Genomic DNA, 23165 nt, shown 5'->3' on the forward strand with positions numbered 1-23165 from the left:
ATCTTGATTTGACTTGCTCTTATCTGAATTCTGGTTCTGTTATATTTTCTTTGTGATTCAGGTTTATTATATCATCTCTCTCAACCTCAGTGCCTGCCTCTGTTAAATGAAGTCATAGAAACGTATTTGTAATGTTTAGTTGATACAACATGTATTAAATTGTTAAATCCCATTCTTTTAACATGGTACATAAAATTATTTTACAAATTGTAGTCCACAAGCTCTGTTTGTCTGTCTATCTATCTATCTATCTATCTATCTATCTATCTATCTATCTATCTATCTATCTATCTTCTACCTATCTTGTGGTAGTACACATTGAACCCAGGGGCATTCTAACTCTGAGCTATGCCTTCAGCCCTACTTTATTATTTTATTTTGAAACAGGGTATCACTAAGTTGCAGAGGGCCTCAGTAAGTTTCTGAGACAGCCCTCAAATCTGTGACACTTCTGTCAGCCTCCCAAGTACTAGGATTACAGGTATAGGACCCCATGCCTAGCTTTAAAGATTTAAAACTTTAAAGATTTAAAATTTTTAGAGACATTTGCTTTGTTGCCTATAATATACATGTTCTTATTAAAAGATGTATCTATTGAGTTTTTAAATCCTCTTTATAAAATTATCCTTTATATAAAAATTCATTTTATTGATGGTTATGATAGAAATTTTCTTTGTGTCTTAGGCATGTCTCTTTAAACATCCAAAGAATGAATTATATAGTAGGTATAGTAAGTTCCTAATCATTCAAAATACTAGAGATTTGCCGGGCGTGGTGGCGCATGCTTGTAATTCCCGCGCTTGGGAGGCAGAGACAGGAGGATCGCGCAGGTTCGAAGCCAGCCGTGCTGGCTTAGGAGACCCTGTTTTCAAAAATAAAATAGGTCTGGGAGTGTAGCCCGGAGATAGACGGGCTTCCAGGAACTCCAGTACCACCAAAAAAAAAAAAAAAATACTAGAGATTTAAAAATTTTTAATGAAGCCATGTAGGATTATTGTCATGTAGGATTATGTGGGCTGGACAGCAAATTTAATGACCACTAGTGATATTTCTTCATCAAAATACTAACACAAAAAGAAAAAATAAAAGAAGGAAAGAAAAGGTGAAATGATAGCACTAAAAATATTCCCTTCTGATAGACATGGGAAGGTCAGTCTCATAGGAGGAGCTTTCTCAGGAAGATGGTTTGATAAGACATTGGTCTAAAAGTGCAGACTCCTCAGGAACCTGTTCCTCCTTCCAGGGGTCCACACTGCACAAATTCCTCATTCTTCAGCCTTGGCCCTGAGGAAAACCAGAGGCTTAGAATTTGTAGTTTAGGGTAAATCACAGAAGCCTAATTATTGCTTTTGAGGGACTGCTGCTATTAAATGAGAATAGTGGAGGCCACATGTATGCAGATCCTGGCCAGGGTTGAGAGAGCAGAGTTTAGTTCCGGAGAGTTTTGAGTTGTGGATAGTGAACATTCATGTGAGAGGTAAAAGTAAAGTATTTGGAAATATCATTCAGAGCCTTGAAATGATTCTTAAGGGTCTGATGGTAGACAGGCCTGGATTAATTTCATAACGCTGCTGAACCTTAGGTCACAGTACTTTGGCAGTCAGAAATTAAGGAATGAATTGAACCTTGATCTAAGCTTCAAGTTCTTTTTTAAGTTGCTCTGAAATCGACTCTGTTTCTGAGGCTTTTGGTGGAAAAATGTCCAATTAGAAGTCTGAAAGTCACTTGTCATGGGTAACATAAGAAGCAATTGGAAATTCTAAAGAAAAAAAAAAGCCCTGCTAGATGATTATTAAGTCATTTACACTTCTGTAGGACCTCAATTCTATTCAATTAACTCCCTTGCTTTTATATTACTTTTATATTGTCAGTGGCCACACTTCCAAGGGACATGAATGTCTTAAGTATCTTGACTCAAAGTCTGGAGCTTAATCCTGTTTTTCAGGAACGAGCTTTTGGACACGGGGCTTGCAATGAATATTCACTGCTAGGATCTAACAGTCAAATTGGTAGACGGCATGAGAAAATTCAGAAAAATATGGCAGCTTTCAGGTCCCATATGCCATGCTATTTTCAGATTTGTAGTGTTCTAAGGACCAGGAAAATGTCAACCTGCGCTTAAGAAAAACCACTTGGCAGTTTTATTCCTTATCTCGCAAATCATTCTCCTTTTTGCTCTTTTTAAACTCTTATCTGGTGGCAGCACAGAGATAGGCCAACTCGAGCAGTATGGTAGGAATTGAAGGGACAGCTTTTAAATCATGCAGACCTCTAAGTCTTTGGGTTTTTTTTTTTTTTTTTTGAGAAAACAGCATTCCAGCTATCATCGTTGTTTTATTTACTGGCTACATGTCCATAGAGTAGCACATCTGGAAAATTTCTAACTGCTCCTGTCTGCTGCTCAAAATCAACTCCAACATCTACTGAATGTGTATGAGACTGAAAGTCACATTGCTAAGGAACAAAACCAGAACAGAGTATCATAATCTTAGCTCATTTTTTCCTTAATTGCTAACCAGACTACAACTCGATTCAAGATGATATTTTTACTATATTTTATTAAAAGCCAGGATATTCTGCATTTGCTATGTATTGCTTATTGGTTTTCCTTCTAAAAGTACACTGTGTACCAAGCAGAAGCCTGCTTCTCAGCCCTGGACAGAATAATGCAGTTATAAGTTCCTGGTTTCTTCTAAAGGAGACGCTTGCTCAAAAGCAGCTCACATCCTTGTTAAGCCTATACACTCAATTTCCAAAGAACCTTCCCCATAAGACTTTACCATTTTCCCACACGTGCACTAAATAAAATGTCTTGCATATAGTACATAGCAGGGGATTATCAGGGAAACCATGACAGTACACTTAAAATACTAATCCAGAATATTAATTACAAAGTAGAAATGTATCCCAGAGGCTAAACCACTAACTTCATAGTTAAATGCCAGGATCAAGTACCATCTCTGTCATGGACTAGTTCCATGACCTGGGGCAGGTGACTTACACCTCTAAATAAAACTATGAGATCCTACATAAAAATTCATCGTACAACAAAGAGAAGAGGGAGCCTTATTTTAGCCATTACTGTTAGTTGTCATGCACACTAAACATCTCTCAAACTTAGTAGGACCAGAGTAGAAGCTCCCTCCCTGCACACACTGCTAAGCATTCCACAGTCGTGGGGTGAATTGCATCCTCTTTCATTCCCCCTCCTCCTCCTTTCAGCCAGCAAGTTCTTTAATAAGTCAACTCTGCCTCAAAATTGCCTTAAAGTGTACTGTATATACTTCCTCTCCACATCTGCTGCCATGTCCTATTCTAGGGCTAGGATCACAGCTTCTGACGTGCCTTTCTCCCCTCCCACAGGTGCCTGACCCCACAAGCAACCTTGTGAATTTTTAAAGCTATAAATTAGGCCATCATACTGCATTACCCGCTGTAAAGGCCCCTTCCCAGGAATAAAACCTAAATAAATGTCTTGCCATTGGCCGCACGGCCTGGCCCCTGCCCACCTGTCTGACCTCACCTGCTGCGCCTGTTTTCACGTGTGTAAGCCCCCAGCACCCAGCACTGGCAGCAGTTCACCCTGGGACCCTTCCCAGCTCTGTGTTCAACGTCATCTAGTCGTTTGAAACTGGCCAACGAGGCCCTTTTTACACTGTGGAATTTAGCTAGTGTTTCAAACAAGGGCAGCTTACATCTGGAGAGCAATCGCTAACCTTTGGCAGCCATTGCTGAAGCCAGGCAGTCTAAACCTCCCCTGCCCTAGTGCTGGATACCGGTTCTGCTCACCTCTCTGCTGAAGGACTTTGCAGCCAGCTACTTAGTTTAGTTTAGTTTTGTCTTGATGAAATTAAGGCGAGCACCCATCTTGGTCATTTTCATTGTGTCTGTGTTGTTCACCATTGTGACCAGCTTCGCAGATGAAACGGGCCTGGTCACCAACAGTTTTCCACTCTCCTCTTCTCAGGGTCTCTCTTTCCCACTTTACCTTGTGATTTTTTTCTCTTAACAGTCCTTTGCTGCATAAATCACATCTGTATCTATCATCCTCCCAGTACAGTGGACACTTGTCTAAGCCAACTGAATTCCCAGAAACACTAAGAATAGGACCTGTGGGCTGAGGCTGTGGCGCAGTGCTGGAGGACCTGGTAGCATGCACAAGCCCTGGCTTCAAGTCCCAGGTCAGCCGAAAAAGAAAGAAAAAGGCTGGACATGGTGGTATACACTTGTAATCCCAGTGCTTGGGAGACTGAGAGAAGAGGCTGACATGTTTAAGGACGGCCTTAGCAACAGAGTGAGGCTCTCGGCAACCTAGAGAGACCCTGTTTCAAAACAAAACAAAATGACTAGGGGTGTAGCTGGGAGGTAGAACATCCCTAGGTTAAATCCCAGTACCAAGAAAACAAAAGAAATGAATGGGACCTGTGACAAAACAGGCATTTAATAAATATTTGTTGAATGAATGGATAATTTGAGTGAAAATAATGATAATATGCTAGCAATGAATCATCGACCTATTATAATATGCACCTGCTGTTTATTTCATTTAATGCGCCAGCATTTATTTTGTTGTTATGCATTTATCACTTGAAGATTTTGTAAAGGACCTTCCGAGAGGAAAAGTACAAATGTTTTTGAACTCGTGGCTCAAATTCCAGGAGTTTTTGCTCAATTGGTGTGGCCCTGCAAAGTGACCTCTGCTTTGGAAAAAGGCCCAGGCCTTCACACTCTGATAAGTCGTAGTTGTATGTGAGGACCCACTGAAGCTCTTTATGGCTTTAATTCCGTTTCAAGTGCTTGAAGTACTGCCCGAGCCATGTTCTCATGCCTCTTCTCTGAACCCTCTGGCTCATATTCAAGTCTCTTATCTACTAGATATTTCTACACAGGTCTTTCTGCTACCCTGTTCTTAGCTGTTCACTTTTTTTTAGCGCAATACACAAATACAAAAATACGCTTGAGCAGATGCCCTGTGCTTTTGAAAGTTTTAACATTTGGCAGTGGTGAAACATCTGGGCTTCCCAGAGTCCTCTCAAATATCCCAGCACCTTCTCCACACATGTGCGCTAACAGTGGACCTCATATGGCTTACATCCAAGGGCCCATCACTCATCAGATCAAGTGAGGTTGGAATATCTGCTTGTTTGATTATGAAAGTTTGGGAGTTTAGATATATTATTTCAATAGTTATACAACTTGGTGAGTAAAATTGTCTAGGTCTTTTGGAATTTTTTCTTTTGACCTAAGATGATTTTCTGCTATGACCATTAAACTAAGACCTGTCAGCTGTCAGCAGGTACTTCTGCTCCACTGGGAATGGGATGGGTGTGCTAGGTGGAGGAAAGCAGGTCGGGGATATTGCAGTTGCAACTGAGTGTGTAGTGCAAATTCTGGAAAAGAAAAAAATTCAGAAAAATAACAATTATAATAAATCTTTTTTTTCAAAGACTGTTATTTTCCAAATAAGGGAACGAAAGCCTGGGATTAAGACACCCTTTGCAACAGTTTACAGTCCAGGTAGAGACCAAGCCAAGATTCCTGTCTTTCAGCCCAGTTCCTGCTCACCTAGGCTATGTTTACTATGCTTTAATTCTTCTTCCTCCTCCTCTTCCTCTTCCTCCTCTTCTTTTCCTCCTCGTCTTTCCTTCTTTCTTTTCCTTCCTTCCTCCTCTCCCTTTCTTTCTTCCTTCCTTTCTTTCTTTCTGCAGTACTGGGGATGGAACTCAAGGACATTCTACCATCACATCATACCTCCAGCCCTATTTTTTATTCTTTATTATGAAACAAGGTCTCACTGAGTTGCAGAGGACCTCACTATATAGCTGAGGCTGTCCGTGAACCGTGATCATTTTGTCTCAGCCTCTCAAATGCTGGGATGACAGGTGTGCACCACCACGCCCGGCTCTTTACTACGTGTTTTAAGGAAATAAGGATGTTCCCTACAATAGCCTGCAGAGTCTTTGTACGACATTAATTCCTGAAAACACAATTGAAAAAGCCTTTACATCATATAATGCATTCATTATATTTTCGTGAATAAAATATTCAACCATTATTTTCCTTTCCCCAAATAAATACATGTTTCAAAAAGTTTCTGTCAGGTCAAATTAATATGTCAGGTCAAATTAATATGTCAGGTCAAAATTAATTTTAAAAAGCTCATATTTAGGCCTGGTCCAGGTAACATTACTAACTGGGAGAAAAGACAAAGAATCGATTGTTTTTACAGATAGACGATGATTATATTGATGCCTGTCACCGCCAATTATCATTTTGTATATACCGCACTAAAACTATGATACAGCTTAATGTACCTCGTAAGTAAGTTCTAAGTAGCCATTAAGATTCTTCTGTTTGTATGGCCTTTATTTATATAGACCAAGCATCTTGAGACTGATTTGTCCGAAATCAGTTTATGTAGCACCCTCTTATAGGCATCCTTCCAGTTATGGTTGAAAAGAGGCGGTCTCAGCCGGGCCTGGTGGCGCACGCTTGTAATCCCCGCGCTTGGGAGGCGGAGACAGGAGGATCGCGCAGGTTCGAAGCCAGCCGCTCTGGCTTAAAAGACTCTGTTTCCAAATAAAAATATAAAAAAATAGGTCTGGGAGTATAGCCCGGAGGTAGAAGGGCTTCTAGGAACCCCAGTACCACCAAAAAGAAAAAAGAAAAAAAAAAAAAAAGAGGAGGTCTCTGTGCTCAGAGATCTGGTAACTAGTGTTGTATGGATATGAAACCACCTGAAATAGGTTGATGATGTTTTATCTAGGGCACCACAAGGGGGCCTGGGTGCTGGGGTTTTGAGAGGATCTGCTTTTGTGGTGAAGATATTATCAGGAGAGAGGAAGTGGAGAAGACAGAGGAAAAAGAGATGGTGGTTAGGAGGCCATTTCAGAAGTTTAGAGAGCAATGCCAGTGTTTGGAATTAGCTGATGGCGTGAGGTAAAGAAGAGCCTCTTCTCAGCTCATCGTAGGGGCTTTTAGGCTGGGACCCTGTAAATTAGACTAACTAACAAACAGCAGATTCGCAAGAGACACGGACACGCTTGCTTAACACAAATCCCTCACTTCACGAGGAAATGTAGACCTGAACACAAACAGTGAAGACTGTATTTATATTATACTGAAGATGTGAGAAGTGGAAAAAATGTGATAGGAAAGGGAATCTGAGCCAATGAGAGTGAGCAGGGGAAGCAGCCAGGACTGTGTTGCAGACTCCTCCCAGAACCTTTGTCTCCAGAGATGAGGACGCTCTGTCCCCTGGGTCACCTCCCACCTGCTGGTTTGGGACCTGCTTTGGGATAGACAGAGAGTCAGAATCCTTACCTCCCCTGACATTTGTACATTCCTTCATGTCATAATGTGTAATATGTCATGATTCCAGGTTCTAGGGTACTCTGTTCTGAGTCCACGCACGTGGGAAGTTCTGATTCAGTTTACCCAGTTTGAAGATTGAGCCAGGTGAACTTCAGGGGGGAACAGAAGGTAGAAATAATTAACAGATGAGAGGCACCAGGCATGTCTTCAATTGTAGACCTGGGAAATTTGAAGAGAAGAATAAAAATTTTAGGGCAGATTAGCAAGAATTATTTGGGGGCATGTTATATGGAAGATATAATAAGATTTCCAGCAGAGGTATCTAATAGAAAGTTAGATATAAAGCTTTAATTCTCAGGAAAGACACAAGAAGAGGCTTACCCTAAGTGTCACAGAACATTTAAATGTCTGAAGCTTGTGAGTACCAGAAGTTACAGTGCAGTATTTAATTTTATAACAACCCAGTAAATTAGAAATTGTTTTATTCATTTTACAAACTTAAAAACAAATGAAAACCTGAGAATTAAGAAAGGCTAGGGCACCTGAGTTAGGTCCCATGCACCCTTTTATCAGTGAGAACAGGATTTGAAACCATCAAAGGACCCTTTTTAAACTATTATTTCTTATTTTCCACTTTCAAGTTCTCTGCTATATTCTGTTTATATAGACCATATTTCCAGTAGTTTCTTCTTTTTAGACTCACTATGTTTTTTTTCTATTAAAAGGAGTCCTGATTTGGGAAGTAAATAACAACAGAAACCTTGTAGTTGTCCATCATTAAAAGTAGTTCATAAATTAAGAATATTCAGAAATCAAAAGTCACAGGATTATTTACTCAGCAAATCAGGAAATGTGTGTCCAAGGGTTTTCTAAAGGAAATATGAGCTGTTTTATCAAATTTTAGAGTGTGCACGATGCACACATGCATGCTTATATACATTTCAGTCGGCTGTGTTGTGGGTATTTGCATTTCATATGAGGTGGGAGATTAGACCCTGCACAAATTAAACACATTGTATTTCATCTCTTCAGGATCTAATATACTAAAGGGGCATAGAGATGTTGTGGCTGTTGGTTTGGCCACAAAGATCAGTTATGAAGTGTCTATGTGTCAGTATAATTCATTGGGCTGTGGGGAAGAGTTCAGCTATTAGCATTTCTAATTGAGGGCATTTATCATCTAGCTGAAAGAGGGAATAAACTGCATTCTTATGCAGGAATTGGAAATTGCTTTTTAATGGAAGAAAAACACCATGCTTTTGCAAAAGTTAATGTTAAAAGCTAAAAGGACTAATTGCCATGCTTTATTTTCTTGGTGAGGAGATGATGGCATTTTGAATTAAGTTTGCGTGTCACGTTGTTTTGTTGAAGGGGGTCATTGCATTGCAAATGTCTCTATGACCAAAAGAGGGGTTAGAATTGTGTTATAGGACATTTTATGCAAGAAGCTTATATTTCAAATGTTCCAGAAAGACTGTATTGACAGAATTATTTCTGTGAAAAGCTTGTCTTGTCTCTGATGGTGAACATTTTAATAATGAAAATTGCTTTAGTAATGAAATTTAAGTGATAAATTTAAGTAAGTAAGTTAAGTGAAATTAATTTCACTTAAATTTACTTGTAAAACTGAGTGTAAAACACTTTTGGTTATCTCCATGGAAGTTTTTGTTTGAGCTAAGTATTTAGTTTTTAGGTTGATAATAGGTTCATGTTTTACTTCCTATTTGTATAATTTCTTTTGGTAACTTAAACATTATGAGCCAACTTCTGAAATATCTTTAAATCAACTACTCATTCGTAGGAAAAAAAAATCTTCCCACATAATATTTCATTTTTTAAGGTTTTTTGTGTGCTACTAGGGATTGGACCCAGGTCCATTCTACGCCTTAGCTACACCTTCAGCCCTATTTTTATTTATTTTTATTTTTATTCTTTATTTTGAAATAAGGTCTCACTAAGTAGTGGAGACTGGCCAAGCACCTGCGATCCTCTTGTCTCAGCCTCCCAAGTACTGGAATTACAAGCATGCACCATCATGCCCGGCTCATTTTTGTAAGAGTAGAACCCAACAAAGATGATTTGACTTCCAAAATGTATTGACTAGGAGCTAGAATTGCCATTATATCCCATAGTATTAACATTTGATAACATGTCTCCCTGTAATTCATTCATTTCACGTAAGCTCCAAATCTGAGGGCACAAAGGATATATAACTTTGAAATGGCAATAAATATTTAATATTAATATCATTTCCAATATTAAAGGAAATGATACAAGTAAAAGATAAACACTTGTAATAGAAAATAACCTGATTTCATTATGAGCAATTTTCTTCCTTACAAAAGTCTTTTGATCTTATCATGTCAAAACTCAATCATTCTGCATCTCATCTTGATAGCTATTTCATAAATCTATAATTTGATGTTTTCACTAAAAGGCAAGAGCTAAGCTGAGTTCAGAATTTGGTGGTAACTCCAGGTGTTTCCGGGTTTTAGCGTCTGTGTTGATAGTATTTTTAATGTGTTCTGAATAGTAAAGTTTCATAATGTTCTTTTGTAGGGTTAAAATAGTTAACATGTTTTAATTTGTAATTTTAAGACATTCTTGCAAAATAAATGACATACGGTGTACCACCTTATATTTTTATTGGTGCATTGTAATTATACATCATGATTGGAATAGATAGGATTATACATGTACATTTCAGCCACATCGTAACATATATATGTACATCTTATCACATATATGATAAAATTATATATACATGAACTTGTGCAGTGTGTCCCCTTTCAGGGGTCCGTGCACAGAATGGTTAATGTTAGAATAAAATCAACTCTGTGGTCAAGCGACAGATTTTGGTGAATTAAGAATTCTGTGTCTGCAGAAGAGTATTTAATGTTTCAGGAAGGTATGTTTAATTTATAGGTCATAATACAAAAACGTAATCTACATGAAGTTTAATCTTTAATTAGTCATCTAGCCTCATTTGTTATGTTTATTACACATGTATTTTCTTGATAGAGGAGTTGCCTGAAACTTTTTCATCTTTTAAATTTTAAATTAAATTTCATATTTTAAATTTTCTTGAACTTCATTTTGCTATATTGGAGCTTATTAAGCCACCAGTAGTGAAGGCAGTTCCCAATTCAAGATACAAAATGTCTCAGATGATAGTTGGGATTAGCTGTGGTATTATAGACAACCAAAGGACTAAGCTGTAGCCAGCCTGTGTGCATGTGTGTGTGTGTGTGTGTGTGTATGTGTGTGCACCTGTGCACACACAATTTGCTTTTTGCATGCTTATAATACTGCTATTCAAAGTAGCATGTATTTTTGGCTACTTAAATATAAGAAGTTCTTTAAAAAATGTATCCATTTCTTTTATTTGCATATACATGTATGTATGCATATATGCACATATATACTCATATCTCTCTATATAACATGTATAATTTCACACATGTATAACATGTGTATAATTTCACACATTGAAATTTGAAGTTTCTTATATTGTCTGAGGATTGTGCTTTGACTTTTGAATTACAATGGTAATGCTGACTTCTGATGCAAATGTCCGCTCTGCCCTCCTGACCTCCTTAATTACACATTTCTGAGACCTTGACCTTCATTTCATTTGTTTCTTCTGACTCTTCCATTGGCTCTCTGTCCTCTGCCGAGAGCCTGTGCCATCATATCCTGCCTTCTCTGACTGCATCTGGTTCTCATAAATCAACCCCACACGAAATTGAACAATCTCACTTTTTCTCAGCACTACCTATATAATTCATCATTATCAGATCCCTGCATGCCAAACACTGGCTGCTAAGATTCTGAATCTTCTCAGGGGAGTTACAATTAATTGGGACCTGCTGTTTATAAGTAGTTACACTCGCTCCCAAACTTCGGCCTTTGTCCTCAGTCTTGTCCTCCGACCCCAGCCTCAGGCTCAGGCCCATATTCCCACATTGGGGATTTGTGGAGCGGTTCAATTCTCTCAACTAGTCCTGATTTGCAAATATAAAATAAAAGAAGTTACCACCGACCAAGCACACGATGTAATCATATCATTATAGGATTTTATAGAGATGAATCAAACAGAATTAGCCCTGCTCTCACTGGGAATACAGCTTAATAGACAATATAGCAGAAGTATGTTTATGATAATGATATAGGGTAAAACATTCAAATAAGAGTGTTATGATTTTATCTGAGCTTAATAAACTCAGAAAATACTTCTAAGTGTTCAACATTTGCTCTCTTTATCATGTAAAAATGAAAAACATTGGTAAATTCTTTAAGTTCTGCCTTTAAAAACTAAACAATAATACATGTTTTATGGAACCTAAATATTAAATGAGTAACACACACATAAAATATAAATAATTCATACATAAAAGATTCATACATAAATCTGCTATCAATAAGTGTTCAATAATATGTATACATATATATATATACATATAAAGAGAGAGAGAGATATTTCAATATGTATAAAGAAATATATGGACTAGGAATTGTGATTTTAATTTTTGGTATAATAATATTGAGGATCTTTAGTAATTTGCAAAGGGAGACAGTAAGTGGACATTGACTATCTCAGCCTAAAGCCAGCCCTTCTCATGAGACTTACCCAGAAAAATGTTGGGAAATAGAAATATAAGCCCCTAGATGATTCCTTCATAATATTGAAAGGAAGTTAAATAAAAAACAAACAAACAACATGGAAAAACAACAAGAAAAGCATGGTTTCATCTTACGATTAGCACACAAGGAAAAATTCAAAGGTCTTTGTTGACCTGGGAATAAGGACCTTGTATCCTTTGTCTGGCAAGAATATTGTAGACACGAACCTTTTTCTCACTGGACATCGGGACACACACACACACACACACACACACACACACACACACACACACACTTCTCCCCTAAAGTAATTTTTCTGCCTAGAGCTGAGAAGCAGCCACTGCTGAGTACCCTGCCTCTGTGCGGGTTGGTAAGCCCCTTTCCTAACGATGGTCAAGAATTTTCAAGCTTGGGGTTAATTAAATCTTATTAGAAGAGTTAGAGATTTAGAACAAGGCTTTTGTCAGGTTATTCTTGAGCAGTTTATATAATGATAATAACAAGATGATGGCTAACATCTTCTGGGGTAAGAACAAAGTCAAGAGAGTTTCAGAAGTTTTGTCTTACTTTTCTCTGTTCTTGGGACAGGAAAATCCTAAGAGCCCTCTGAGTGGTTATAAAGTGGGGTTGGACAGAGAAAAGGGGACTCTAGACCAAGTTCTTGGCCTGGGAACAGTCCCCCATGGGTGGATAACCACCTATGGGGCCACTTCTCAAGCTTGTCTGTTGCCATTGGTGTCTTTAAAAATTGTCTGGAAAAATAAGATAATCTTTGGAATGGAGACAGTGGGATTGAACTTGCTGAAAGTTTTCCTGTGTAAACAATTCTCTTCCTGTTTGCTTATGAACTCAGAAAATGTATCAGCAACAATATGTAGCTCACAAAGAAAGAAATCACATGTTCCTGACCCAACACGTTAGTCATCATTGTATGTGGTTTTCCAAGCGTGTATCACCAGACACTTTAGACTACTAAAGTTAAAATGTTTGCTTGGCAGTTACTGGGTCCTTTTGTAGCAAGCTTAAGCACTGTGGATTAGCAAGCAATGTGCATTTCAGAGTCATTTAGATCTTCCTTAAAATTTCTCACTCACTGTAAATTTTTAAGTTTTGCATTTGAAAATTTCTAATTCAATGTGTCTTACACAAAGCTGTGATTTTTTTTTTCCGAGAACTAAGTGCCTTGTATCTCTACTACAAAGGAATCATTAAGATGAATTATGATTCCACATGTTCTTCTCAATAATATTATCATGGGATGCAGATGAAATGTTCCTGGAGGGGGAAAATACCGAGCGCTATAAACACAGAAACCTATAAAATTAAAAATAGACCTTTTATATGTCATCCCCTATTTTTGTTTCTAATAGGAGTGTAAGAACAACAATGAGTAATATAGAACACATTTTAACTATGTGCTAGTATTCATTGTGTTTCCCTTACTACCTCTTAGAAGTAACTCTGATTCTTACTATTCCATTTTACCTAGATTTAAGAGAACGAGATTTAGCAGAATTTGAGATCAACAGAAGGGACCAAAGCGCCCTGCATCTCCCTTATCCTTTGCCTCTGGGGCCTTGACCTCATCCTTCCTCTCAATTCATCTTGGATTCCCTTATCTCTGCTATCCATCTTCTTCTGCTCACACAAATACAGAGACATCCTCTAGCTAAATTTGCTTTCGAATGCAACCAGGAGGACATGATTCAAGTCATTAGCATTCCTTTCATTAAATCCTGTGTAGCCAAACACACATACAAGACATTTTGCCCAAATATTGGCCATCAGCACTACCCTCCCAAATATTTCCTTTAGCTTTAACATGTCACTTGTGAGAAATTTTTAATCTATGTTACTACTCCTGAATCCAAATGCTCCGGGGACGTAAGATGGCAGATAGTCAGAGTCCTTCCCAGTTGGGCATTTTCTTAGCCCAGTCCTCGATTTTGTTCTCTGAGCTCGGGGGCAGCACTGTCCAAATCCTTAGTGCATTCTCAGGGAGTGGCTCCAGCTGCCAGAGATGCTGGAAGATTATGAATCTTAACACCACCCCGCAATAATAAAGTTATTCCATAAATATTTAACAGATGGATGGATGAATGAATGGATGGATGGATGGCTTGGTTTATAGAATATCAAGTGGCAAAAATAAGTAAGATTTAAACTTCCGATAAAAAGAGGAAAAATAATACCCTAAATATAAAAGGAAAGTATCTACAGACTTATTATAGTTTAGATAGAGTTAGTTAAATGGATCTCAATTGTTTCCATTCAGTAGAGTTAAAGTATGAGAAACAGATTTGGAAACACAAAAAAAGATGATTTTCCTTTTAGTTATGAGGACAACCCACAGACTTCTCACCAATATGCCATCTGACCTTCACCACAAAATGAGTCTGTTGTTAACTTGTTGTAGTACAGATGGTGCTCCAAGATTTTATTTAAGTGTTAAGTTTTAACTCTGTTGATACCAGAGCTGAAATAAGGAATTAAAATAAATTATTTTACATTTATATTAGCGGATACAAATAAATGGTTCTATACCAGCTCATTAAACATTTTGCCAGCACGTGGAAGATGACAGTCTTGAGATATAACTTGAATATTTTTGTTCCCCAACAAGCATGGATTAGTATGGACAAAGCAATTTCAACACCTCTGAAATTCAGTTGGATTTTTGATAGCAAGAGTGGTAGGCCCACCTAGGAATATAATTTTTAATATAGCCTAGTAAGTTGGTCAGCTATTCCATGCTTCAAATCTGGTTTGCACTATTTTAATGCAATTCCAGAGAAATTACAAATAGTGTCTCTTTTGTGGCATTAAAAGGATATTTTTAGTGGGGTGTGGTGGTGCATGTTTGTAATCCCAGGATATGGGAGGCTGAGACAGGAGGATCGCAGGTTCACAGACAGCCACAGCTACTTAGTGAGGCCCTTTGCAAGTCAGTGAGACCCTGTTTCAAAATGAAGAATAAAAAATAGGGCTGGGGGTGTCACTTGGAGGTAGAATGCCCCTGGGTTCCATTCCTGGTAATGCAAAAAAAAAAAAAAAAGGATATTTTTGTGCTCTACATCGTTGAATCCAGATCTTTAACATAGAATAACAGCATGGCACATGCTTGTGTGCAGAATTATTCAGAAACAGTTTGAATTTCACGTCATCAAGAAAAATGTTTCTCATCATGAAACTAAAAATCACTCATTCCCTTGTCTTGCATGTTCAGAACTTTTTCTTTCGAGTCTTCTAGGTTCTTTCCAGTAGGTCTGTCTACAGCTACTAAGGGTTAAATGTGTTCCTTGAGCACCATTTATATGCATTTATTCTTGATTCTCCGTTTCCCTCCAGGATCACCTGCTCTGACTGGAACTGGAACAATTAATGTCATAGTAGATGACGTCAATGACAATGTCCCCACTTTTGCCAGTAAAATGTATTTTGCAACAATTCCCGAGGACGCCCCCACTGGGACAGATGTTTTGCTGGTGAATGCCTCCGACGTGGATGCTTCCACAAACGCAGTTATAAGGTCAGCGTGCTTGACTTTGCTCATCTTCGTTATTTTTCTCACGAAACACGAGTCTTTGGATTAAACGAATGCAATGTCTCTTTTTGCTGGAAATTTCACATTAATGCAATGGACTATTCCTGTGGTCTGTTGCTAAGTACCTATCCCTAAAGCAATAACCATTTTGCTCATTCTCAACTTTTACTACACATATGAATTTTATTTCAGTTTTCAGCCTGACTTGTGATTTTGTAGTTTAGAACCACAGGGTGGCTCTGAGCCACACGGTTGACTGGTGTCGCTCAAGGGGGCGCACCTGTAACTGGTGGTCTAAGATGTCTTCACACGCGGGGTGCTTTGGCAAGGATGCTTGGAGGGTTCAGCTCAGCCTTGGTCTCGGGATCATGCTGTGGTGTTGAAGCAGAGTGGTTGAGTTTTACAGGGAGCCTCTGTGTTCCACAAACCTTAGGTGACAAAGTGGAAGGGACGACGCTCCTAAAGGTCAGGCCCTGAAATATCATACTACCATTTCTGCATGCGGATGGTCAAAGTAGCCAAGGCCAACTCAGGTCACTGGGAGGAGAAATACACTATCTGCTGTAGGGAGGAATACCAAAGAATCTTGGTCATTTTTTTAACCCACACTAGCCCCAGCAAGAATAGTTATTTTCTTAGTGTACATAGTTGATTTTACTCGACTTAAACCGAAAGAAGGAGAACTGCAAGGTGGGAGCCTGTTCAGAAAGGACACGGAAACCTTTGTGTTGTGACATCAAGTCGATCCAGTTTGTTCTCTCCCATGTCAATTCTAAACATGGAAGAAAAGAAGATCTCCAGATTTTTAGGGAAAACTTCAAAGAGTATATATATCGCCAGGCATGGTGGCGCAGGCTTATAATCCCTGCGCTTGGGAGCTTCGGAGGCAGAGACAGGAGAATTGCGCTGGTTCGAAGGCAGGCTCGCTGGCTTAAGAGACCCTGTTTCCAAATAAAAATATAAAAAATAGGTGTCTGGGAGTGTAGCCCAGAGGTAGCAGGGTTTCCAGGAACCCCAGTACCACCAAAAAAAAAATATATGGAGTCAGTAATATGCATAACTGTTTCTGGCACAACTCTTATGACATGACAGTCACTAAGTTAATTCTGAGGTTTTGTTATCTTTCTCACACCTATTTTAATTTTAATATACTTCCTGTCACAAATTTCAAAGACACACACACACATATATGTATGTATGTGTATATATATATATATATATATATATATATATATATATATATACACTAGGGATATGTACTGGGGATTTAAAATATTCTAGAGAAAATTTTAAAGACATATATATGAAAATTTCAAAGATATATATATATATTATATACACACATATTATATAGAAATATAGTGTGTGTGTGTGTGTGTGTGTGTGTGTGTGTGTGTGTGTGTGTGTACTGGGAATGAAACCCAGGGGCTATTTTTAATCTTGTAAAAAATGTGTTATATTGACTTATAAATTAGCTGAGAACAAGCAATTGTTTCTTGCAGCTGACATTAAATTTACATTAGAGTCTTAATGAAATTTTATATATTTTTATATCAAGTATGGATGAATCCTTGCTGTTCATAGAATCTGGGAGAAAATCTCTTATCATGTTGAAGGAGCTATTGCATTAATTTTTATATTTCCCATTTAAATTTACACATTTAAATTATTTACTCCATTTTTGATGGGCTTTCTAGCAATACCACCCCTGATATGTTATATAATTTGTTAATATTCCCATATGATCTACAGGAACTTGTACAGAGTAGCCACTTAACACATACATTTCTACAAACGGTGTACTTATTTTGAGCTATAAATTTTATTTCACCTGTGATATTTTCCAAGTAAACCAGCCTATGTTCATGTCTAGCCTTGATCTATCTAGTGCATCTCTTTGCTTCCAATATACCCATCCCAATAGTCAGCTTTTGCAGAGATGTTCCCTTTTCACCCTCCACTCAAACCTCACCTCTAGGTCCTTCCTGTCACAACTCTGGAGACACTGACACAACTGTATTTACAGGATCAATATTCTGAGGCAGATGCTTTAGCCTCTGCTCTTAATCCCATCCTACTCAATTTCCTCCAAATCTTTAAGCCAACAGCTATTGTGTTTCTCTCTTGGGTCTCTGAGCGCTCCATGGATCATTCGTTCCTTCACATAAAGAAATGTAGATCACATAAGACATCATAGCATAGAAATGTTCTGCGCACTTGATGTTGAATCTTGGCTGTATTATGTTACCTGCCCCTTTCCATGACTCATAAAGTCATTTTTAATGCTTTGGAGTTTCAGTATTTACATTAATATAACTAGACGTAAGAATTTGTACTTTATAGTTTGTGAAATTAGATTTTTATAGTCACCTATTAGATGTTGGGCAATGCATATGGAGTCAGTAATATGCATAACTGTTTCTGGCACAACTCTTGTGACATGACAGTCACTAAGTTAATTCTGAGGTTTTGTTATCTCTTTATCTTTCTCATACCTATTTCAATTTTAATATACTTCCTGTCACACAAGGACACAGAATAGTGGCTGGCACTTAAATAAGGCATGGAATGAATATTTCTAATATCCTCTAGTTCCCATAACATTTTTCATACAGAGATAGTATTACTTTACAGTTTCCTCTGACCATTTATTCCTTAAAATCTTCCAATATGATTTCTCTTCTCTTATTTTTCTAGTATCCATTAGAAGACTCTACTGAAATTCATCAAGTCCAGTGACTTTTCTGAGTTCTGTTTCCCCTTTTCTCCTTGTGATGTTTCACTGTTCCTCCTCTTGCTCTTTCTTTTTCTTTTTTTTTTTTTTTTTTGGTGGTACTGGGGTTCCTGGAAGCCCTTCTACCTCCGGGCTACGCTCCTAGACCTATTTTATATTTTTGAGACAGGGTCTCTTACGCCAGCGCGGCTGACTTTGAACCCGCGCGATCCTCCTGTCTCCGCCTCCCAAGCGCGGGGATGACAAGCGTGCCCACCACGCCCGGCTCCTCTTGCCCTTTCTTTGGAGACATTTTTTTCTCTTCAACGTTTATATAAATATTATTTTTTATTTCTCACCCTGTGTATCTGACCCACCCAACTCAACTTGCCGACTGTATACCCTCATTTTCTCACTACCAGGAATCCAAACATTTCTCACAACCTAGTTCCTTTATCTAACTACCTATGAGATTTTGCAAATATATATAAATAGAAATATGTGTATATAGTTTATATTTTATTTATATTAAGTATTTATTTTATACATTTATTTTTATATTTGTGTATATATATTATATAGATGAACACACATATGTACTCTATTAAATATATTGTATATATATTATTGTATAGATGTATACATATACATATATTGTGTATATAGTACATATTTATTATATATGTGCTGTATATATTTGTTGTATGTTTATATATAAATTATACATATATCTATGTATCATGTATATGTATATATATCTTTATGTGTGCGTGTGCATGAGTGTGTACATGTGTGTAAGGGGGAAAGATCAGCTCATGTTTACAGCCATCAGTTCTATGCAGAAAAACCCAGATCTGCACCCTCAACACCAACCCCATTACAGAGTTCACTCCTGTTTATCACTATGCCAAGTGCTTTCTGTGTATCAGAAGATAAATGTTGGCATCATAAACTCAGTGTTTCTGAAACCTCTGACCTTTCTGATTTCTCTTCTCAGTTTTCTACTTCTTTTAATAACGTCCTGTCACATTTTTTTCTTTACCTACACCTTGTGGCTAAGGGTCATCCTCTTCCCCACACACCATCAGGGAGCGCGTTCTCATGTTTCTGCTTTCTGATGCCTCTGGCACCCATTCTCTGCTGTGATTCCTCCTGCCAAGATCCTAGTTTACTCTGTAATGACCTCATGCCTGGACTGTTATAATAAACATTAACCTACTTCCCTGACTGGTTCCTAATCCCTCCGTTCTATATACTACACCAAAATGTACGCTCATAGCGTCCTTGCTGTATGCTAAGCTTTGTTAAATTGGGACGCCCTACAAGTCCAGGTCTCATAAGGAGTACAGTGTAATCCAGGGAGTAACTTGAAATCTTGTCATTATAGTAACCTTGTCACAAGTTTAAACACAGAATAGATAGAAGGAGCAGTGCAATCGGTGCTGCTTGAGAAAACCAATACGAGCCTCGAATAGTTCACAGTTTTAGAAAGATAGGGAAATAGTTTAAGGGTAAATAAAGGATGAAAGACATTCTAAGCAAGGATAATCCCAGAAATAAAAGCAAGGCGCAGTGTGGAAGCATGGCGTTAGGAGGACAGAGCCTGGCGGTGTGTGCTGCAGCTGGGTGGGGATGGACCGTGGATAGCAGAGGAGGACATTAAAAAGAGTTTGCAGCCGGGCGTGGTGGCGCACGCTTGTAATCCCCGCGCTTGGGAGGCAGAGACAGGAGGATCGCGCAGGTTCGAAGCTAGCCCCGCGCGCTGCTTAGGAGACCCTGTTTCCAAATAAAAATGCAAAAATAGGTCTGGGAGTGTAGCCCGGAGGTAGAAGGGCTTCCAGGAACCCCAGTACCACTAAAAAAAAAAAAAAAAAAAAAAAAAAAAAAGCGTTTTCAGCAGAGCCTCAGCATGGCTGGTTGATGCCTTGCTGTGCTTCCCTCTCGGTGTTGGAGGATGTGATTGGAGAAAGGCAAGGTCCGTCAGCGGCTGAAAGGTCATATGAACCAGCCTGAGCGCCCATTGGCTCTGCATTAGCATGGATCCCCCTCCTCCAGATCCTCCAGCTTCCCATTGGACAAAGGCATACTGCCCAGTTCCCCAGATTCCAGTCCCTCTTTTAATGGATTCAGAGTCTACGCACGTCTATTTCATACAAATCCTCAAACATATAGCCAAAATTTTAATCTCCCTGGGTCAGTTTTCTCCTCCTGGGAAAGAATCAGACCTTTTCCAAGTCTGATATTCCTCCCCAAGTCATTCTATGGCCCAGACCAGAGATAAGAAAATTGCTGCCCACAGGCCAGACCTGGCCCAGTGCCTGCCTTTGAAAGTAAAGTGTTACTGGAATCAGCCATGCCAAATGGTGTGGTGTGTGTGCTGGGCGATGAGTGAGTGTGTGTGTGTGTGTGTTTATGTGTGTGTATTGGTATGAATATGTGTGTTGGTGTATGTGTGTGTGTGTGTGTGTGTGTGTGTGTGTGTTGAGGTACGTGTTGGAATGTGTGTGTTGGTGTGTGTATATATGGCTGCTTTTATACTACAGTGCCAGACCGTGGACCACAGTGGTGATCTTGGGACCAGAAAGCTGAAGATATTTTCTCTGTGCACCTTTGTAGGACAGGTCTGAAAACCACAGGCTCGGAACTCTTTTTTTTTTTTTCTCTCCCCTCTTTATCATCACCAAAGTAAATCTCAGAGAGAAGCAGAGAGGGTAAAAAGAACACAAAGTAGAGAATAGGTCAGCTTTACAAATGCAACACAGTAGTTCAGAGTTTGGGTAACAGTGATCTCTGTTTCTGCAAACAATTCAAGACAGTGATTTCTTATTCTCAAGTCAGAAAATGAATGAGTGTGTGCATTGGTTTGTGTTGGCCTGCCTCACAGCAAACCAGCCCTCCCTACGCTGATCGACCTTGAGCCGGCTTGGCTTGGCTTCAGCGACCAGGTGTGTAAGTGCTTCTTGTCTGCTCCCTTCCCTCAGCTGACGTTTACCTTCTTTATATGGTAATCTAACGGGAAAGGCGTGTTGAAGTCAGAAAGACAGAAGTTCAAGCTCTAGACACTCTTTATAGATTGTCCCTTTCTTTATCCAACTGTCTTTATCTCCCTTCCACTCAGACTCTTTATGCATTAAACAATCCCAAACTGAAACCTAACTCTTAGGATTATTTCGAGTTGTAAATGGCAGCCCACTCGTGTGTCTAGTCTACATGCCAGTGTACCGGATCCACTTGTACTTAGTATCACTTAGAACTCCAGTGTGTTCTCAGAAGTTATGAATCTTTAAAGACCACTGAAGATGTTTAACTGTTAAAAGTTAAAACAAGACACCATCTAATAAGGTTAATAACTTTTAAAAAAGAAAAAGAAGAAAATAAAGAAGCAGGAGAGACACCCATGAGTGATGAGAACCAGAACAAGCCTCACATAAGAGACGGGAAAACCTGGGCGTGGATTTCATCTCAGCAGCCGGTGTATTTATACAGGTGCTTGTTCTTCTCTCCCTCTGTAACTTAGACGTGTAAATAGACACGTGAGTGGTGTGCCAGAATCTCTTATCTAATACGTATTTTTGTGTGAGTGAGAATTTAATAACATCAGGAAATATAATCACATACTCCTAAGACCATTTATGTTTTTATTTTCAGAAATTCTAAATACATTGGCTACTTCCAAACAGAGATCCTTCTGAGAAATAACATGCACAATGGCACAAAATAAAGAGCCTAGTTTTACACCGCACAGCTTGTTCGTTATTTAGTGAAACCCGCGCTGGATACCGCCTTATTTATTTGCCTTTCAGCACAGTGCTCTTTCTACGACATGGTGGTCTTGACATACAACACATCTGAATCCAAATCTGTCTTATGGTTCACTATCAACATTTTATTTTTGTCTGTGGATGTTTAAGGGAACACATATTTGATTAAGCCATCATCTCTGTTATCATAAAGCTGTGAAGAAAGTTCATGGCAGTGTGACGCACTTCATTTTTCTATCAAATTATTTGGCAATTTCTACATCTACCAATAACAACATGGTTTCCAAAATAAAATCACACACTTTTCATAACACAGGTTCCTACAAATGTTTTCTAAATGGTAAGCTAATATGATTTATTTTTTGAGGAGTCAGGAAAAAAATGTTTGTTTATTTTTTGCGGAACTAGGGATGGAACCCAGAGGCATTCTACCTTTGAGATACACCCCCAGTCCTACTTTTTACTCTTTATTTGGAAACAAGGTCTCACAGAGTTGCAAAGGGCCTCACTAATCTCTAAGTAGCTGAAGCTGGCTGTGAACCATGATCCTTCTGTCTCAGCCTCCCAAATGCTGGGATGACAAGTGTGTGCCACCACATCTGGCTTGGGATTTCTAATTTATAAGATTTTACTTATCAACCTCTAACACTTTTATTTTGATAAATGGAATAAATATTATGTACTGTATAGGGGTAGCGATCACATTTTACGTACCCACTTCTAATCCAAGAAATGTAGTCAACTTTATTTTCATTCACTCTTGTTTTCGAGGTGTGACTGTGATAAAAAGTGTGAAAATTTGAGCAACACCACTGCTTTACCAATGCCAGAGTCGCTTCTCTACTAACTCCATTCTTTATCCTTTGCCTGTTTTATTTTTATTTTTTTACAGTTTTATAGGACCCCTATTTTTTATTTTATTATTTTATTTTATTTTTTTCCAAATGCTATATCTGAAGGTATATTAATATTCCAACTAGAAATCCTAAAAATTAACAATAAAAGCAAACAATATACGAAAATCAATCCATGTAATTCATCATATAAACAGAATCAAAGACAAAAAACATATGATCATCTCAATAGACGCTGAAAAAGCATTTGATAAAATTCAACATCCATTTATGATAAAAACACTGCAGAGAATTGGAATAGAAGGAACATATCTCAACATTATTAAGGCAATCTACAATAAGCCCACTGCCAACAT

At 38.4% G+C, this 23165-nt stretch overlaps 1 protein-coding gene across 1 annotated transcript in view; it reads left to right on the forward strand.

The window, feature by feature from the left end:
• Positions 1 to 23165, forward strand: part of FAT4 (FAT atypical cadherin 4) — a gene marked incomplete at both ends in the record, with an annotated part of 162826 nt that overhangs the window by 94746 nt on the left and 44915 nt on the right. Inside the window, one exon of the mRNA XM_080697144.1 lies at positions 15286 to 15466. Within this exon, the coding sequence (XP_080553270.1) occupies positions 15286 to 15466 (181 nt within the window). The remainder of the gene's footprint in view (positions 1 to 15285; positions 15467 to 23165) is intronic.

This window comes from Muscardinus avellanarius (genome assembly GCF_963383645.1).
Source record: "Muscardinus avellanarius genome assembly, chromosome: 6".
NCBI classification, from domain to species: Eukaryota; Metazoa; Chordata; class Mammalia; order Rodentia; family Gliridae; genus Muscardinus; species Muscardinus avellanarius.